Genomic DNA, 5,000 nt, shown 5'->3' on the forward strand with positions numbered 1-5,000 from the left:
ATAAAACAGGAAGGGTCTGGCATGCACTACAGTACCAGGGAAAAGATGATCACTGATTATAAATATTTTCTACAGAACCAATTTATAAGATTTATCAGTAATTACATAGATATAAAGAAAGAGAAAAAGGAAACGGACAGAAATCAAGTATGAGAAGTAACAGTCAAGGCAAAACGTGTCTATCTTTATATCATGCTGCTGATGAAAGTTGCTCCCTTAGTAAATCAAATCTATTTACCCAACAAATCCTGCCATTAAAATCCATGTGAGACCATGGACAAAATAATTCATTTAATTTCTCTCCAATATCTAAAAGCAAACAGCTGTAAAAAAAAAAAAAAAATGACTAAAGATATCTTATCCAAGCAGGATTCTGACACAAGTTAAAAAGTGAGATAAAGATAAAGTAAATTCTTGCAGCAATTTAGAGAAGCAAAAAAAGGAATGAAAGAAAAGTGTGTAAAAGGAGCCAACTTCGGTCAGTACATGAGAAGAAAGTGAAGCAAGGAAACTGACCATTAATAACAGGCATGCCATTTTTGAGGATGAGATTAGCCCCTACTCCTCTCTCTGGCAGTTTGTTTCCGTTGTTCATCACAGCTGGTCTTTGATATCTTCCACACTGCACATCCTCAAATACCTCTATCATGTTCCCAACCCGAGCAGTATATCCTGCCAACTCTACAATTTCCTGAAAAATTGTTTTTCAGTTGTAAAACTGATTGACTATTCATCATGTAATGCAGTTGTAAAAGTTTATGTGTGAGCCACCAATAACTTAATACTCTATACCTGCAATAAAACTAAGAGTATCATATTGAGAAGTATGAAACTTTAAGTACTCAAATAGGTCTAATAGGTCTAAGGACTTATAAAAAATAAAATAATAGTTCTTATTGTACTTTTTGTACCCACATCATAACTGCCAATCTCTCTCCCTAACTTAAATGAATAGCATTAGTCACTTCTTATCATTTCTGAACACAAAAAATTTAACAGAATTCTTTTCATAACAGGAACACTGATAAAAAATGCTGAATAATGTAGAGGTTGCAAGATCAAGTTATGTAGCAAGAGACCTAATCATATTCCATTCACAGGATATGGTGTTAAAGTTATCAATGTTTATAAGCACATGAAAAACATTATACTTACTCCTACTCCTATTCATCTAATATCACCTGCTGACATCATATCAATTATCCACACAAGAATAATTAAAAAGCAAGACTTGCAAAAGCATTAGACAGGAATTGTAAGTAGCACAATTCTCTTTAAAACCATAACTGTAATTTTATGATCATTACCCTTTCTTATTAACAATGGAATAGCAAGAAAACATCTTACCTTATATGATGTCATAAGACGTTCTATTGCATCAGCACCAGACGCTAACATATTCTTGGCTGTGGTGAAATACTGTGTTCTGTCTGACACTCCTCCATCTGATTCACCAGCTGTTCAGTAAGTAATTAATGTAAAAAATAGTCAAATTAAAAAAAACATAATCTAAACTTTTTGGTACAAAATATAATGGCTATGTAGAATTACACAAGAAATTTTAAATATATATTCACAGGAACTGTTTGGTGATAACTACTGACAAGCAGCCACGTACATTCATTTTTGGTTGATGTCAGAAGGGGTATGGAAACCATGACCATTCCTGCTCCAGACCACACATACTTCATGAGGAACTGCTCTAACATGATGTACCACAGTCGCTTGCTGAAGATAACACCCATCTGTTTCACAAGTGACTGATATGCTCCTTGCAAGATGTTAAGCTCTACCTGGGACATGAGTTAAAAGAGCAATTTAATAGGATTCTGTATCAGTGCAAAAGATTGGTAAAAAATATCCTACAATATGAATTATCCACCTAAGCTGAAACTCAAAGTTTGAAAGCCAATTGACACCAAGATATTTAGGTGGTCTAAAACAATTGTTCTTGAGACCAGTAATACTAATTAACTAAGACATTCAAGTTGAGCATACACTGACTCTTTTCATCAATATAAATTCTCTAATTCAATAGTAATTACTTCAAAAACACATGTTACAGACATGTATATAACCAAGCAAGTAAATTTATTTCAATAAGGAACCAGAGGAATTAGAATAGGAAGTGCATCTATACAAAGTATGAAAGTATATGGTTGTATCAATGACATGTGATGCAACACAGGAATGCATAAACATATTAATGTTGGTAAGTAAGGATAAGAGTGAATATCTGTAACTGCAATAGAATATTTGCTAATTGCATCTAGTCAAGATAGTGTCTGCCTTAGGGTGGTGTCAATGTAGTGTGTCCATGAACTTAGATCTGAGCATGTGTCCATCCACATCAATGAAAAATAAGACAAAGCAACATTCCCCCTTGTAGTAGGTACTTCTTACCCACCTTGTGTCCCCCATAGAAAGCAATCTCTTCAGCATTTGTGATAATCCTGGAGTGAATAGCTCTCAGGTAGCCTTTCCTGTGAGCTTCCTCGGCCACAAGAGATCCAAACTTGGGTGACACCTTCCTTAGGATCCTTCCAGTCAGTATGATCACCAGTGTTCCTAAGACTGGACCTGAAATAATCAATGCATTTGGTCTTAAACTCTGATGGAGGGAAATCAGACTGCACATACACCCACTGCATATGTGTGCGCATGTGTGCATCTATGTGTGCATGTATGTATGCATGTTTTTGTGTGAGTGCGTGAGTAAGTGAGTGAGCAAGTGACAGTGAATGAAACGTGTGTTGGGGGGGGGGGGGGGGAGTGTAGAGTTTAAGTGTTTATTTGTTGGACATTGTGTGTGCAGCAATTTACATTATATATGAGTGTGTGTGTGTGTGTATATATGTGTGTGTGTATGTATGTATGTATGTATATATATATATATATATATTATACATATGATGTACACACACACACACACACACACACACACACACACACACACACACACACGCATATATATATATATACATACATATATATATATATATATATATATATATATATAAATATAATATATATATATATATGTAGTGTGTGTGTGTGTGTGTGTGTGTGTGTGTGTGTGTGTGTGTGTGTGTGTGTGTGTGTGTGTGTGTGTGTGTGTGTGTGTGTGTGTGTATACATATATATATACACACACACATAATTAAGATATATATATACACATATACATAATGTATATGTGTATGTATATATATATATGTATATATAAATCATATAAAAATCATAATTCTTTTTTACATGTTCTTTCTGCCTATGCATTAACAGCATGTATCTCCCGTTCGCGCGGGCTCTTCGCGAGTATGGTCCTATGCAGTTATCAGTGCAATTTGTGCATTGCCACATCATTCTCGGCCAACAGCCCCCACCCGTGCCACCTGCACTCCCAGGCGGCGATTGAAGGCACCTCCCCGCCCTGCCCGCATGCCCCCCCTCGCGCAATTCAAGCCTCCCCCTCGTGACGGCGAGCGCCTCTTTTGCAAGCGCTGCCTGATGCAAGCTCCGCTCGCCGGTGGAACGCAATGCGCTTCTATCTCAGTGACTCGGGACAAAGCAACTCCACTGCACTGTAATTACACAACTCGGATCTCGGCTGACCTTGGACTCTGACTGCTTCCTCCTTACCGACCCTCGCTCGATCTCGCTCTCTCCCTTGCATTCGCCTCTCTTCTCGCTCTTCCCTCCTTTCTTTCTTTCTTTTTTCCTTTCTTCATGACGCTTTTTTCTCCCATATGCTTCTCAATCGCCTTTTCATCCCCCCTAACGCCGATTTTTATTTTTAGGACATTCGCCTGCTATCGCTTACCCTATCTTTATTTCAGTTTGCCTACCTCTTGCTATTTTCATCTTTTTTGTATCCCTCTCGTATCTGTCCACCCTTTAACACGATTTTTTTTTAGTTCTTGATGTCATTAATCGATATCCTTATTTATAACTTTAAAGTTACTATTATTATTGAAAACATTTACATTACTGCAATCATTATTAGAGTCACTGTCATTAAATATCACACTCCTGCAAGTCTTTATCAGTAACATTATCAGCGATGGCCCTGTCCTCATCACCATCTTCACTATTCCTCCGTTGCTATGACAACAAATAAACAAACCATCGCAAGCCGGACATTCACCTGCAGCCCAAGCGAGGTAGCCTTTTAGTCCTTTAATCCTATAGTCCTATCGCTTCCTGATGGGCCTTGGAGCCACGCGGGGACGCAGCCCCTCACCCCGCGGCCTGAGTAACGCCCTCCATCGCCAACAGAAAATGAAAGGATGCGTCATTTCCTCCTTTCGGTTCTCATGATTTAGAGACTATTTTTTGGGAGGACTCAGTAAGGAGAGGGTTAGAGAACGATGGACGCGCGCGCGCACACGCACATTCACGCACACACACACATACACATACACACACATGTGGGGTGTGTGTGTGTGGGGGGGGGGGGCTGTGTTTGAGGGGCTGTGTGTGTGGGGTATGTGTGTATATGTGGGGAGTTTGTGTGTGGGGAGTTTGTGTGTGGGGAGTTTGTGTGTGGGGAGTTTGTGTGTGGGGAGTTTGGGTGCGGGGAGTTTGGGTGCGGGGAGTTTGTGTGTGGGGAGTTTGTGTGTGGGGAGTTTGTGTGCGGGGAGTTTGTGTGCGGGGAGTTTGTGTGTGGGGAGTTTGTGTGCGGGGAGTTTGTGTGCGGGGAGTTTGTGTGCGGGGAGTTTGTGTGCGGGGAGTTTGTGTGTGGGGAGTTTGTGTGTGGGGAGTTTGTGTGCGGGGAGTTTGTGTGTGGGGAGTTTGTGTGCGGGGAGTCTGTGTGCGGGGAGTTTGTGTGCGGGGAGTTTGTGTGCGGGGAGTTTGTGTGCGGGGAGTTTGTGTGCGGGGAGTTTGTGTGCGGGGAGTTTGTGTGCGGGGAGTTTGTGTGCGGGGAGTTTGTGTGTGGGGAGTTTGTGTGTGGGGAGTTTGTGTGCGGGGAGTTTGTGTGCGGGGAGTTTGTGTGTGGGGAG

At 40.4% G+C, this 5,000-nt stretch overlaps 1 protein-coding gene across 1 annotated transcript in view; it reads right to left on the reverse strand.

Annotated features, from left to right (window-relative positions):
• The window catches only part of LOC125047100 (ATP-binding cassette sub-family D member 2-like), a 30,006-nt gene that overhangs the window by 16,598 nt on the left and 8,408 nt on the right, over positions 1–5,000 (reverse strand). The window contains exons 2-5 of the mRNA XM_047645206.1: positions 2,408–2,580; positions 1,619–1,793; positions 1,348–1,457; positions 517–691 (exon numbers count right to left, since the gene is read on the reverse strand). Coding sequence (XP_047501162.1) covers positions 517–691; positions 1,348–1,457; positions 1,619–1,793; positions 2,408–2,580 — 633 coding nt within the window. The remainder of the gene's footprint in view (positions 1–516; positions 692–1,347; positions 1,458–1,618; positions 1,794–2,407; positions 2,581–5,000) is intronic.

This window comes from Penaeus chinensis, chromosome 40 (genome assembly GCF_019202785.1).
Source record: "Penaeus chinensis breed Huanghai No. 1 chromosome 40, ASM1920278v2, whole genome shotgun sequence".
NCBI classification, from domain to species: Eukaryota; Metazoa; Arthropoda; class Malacostraca; order Decapoda; family Penaeidae; genus Penaeus; species Penaeus chinensis.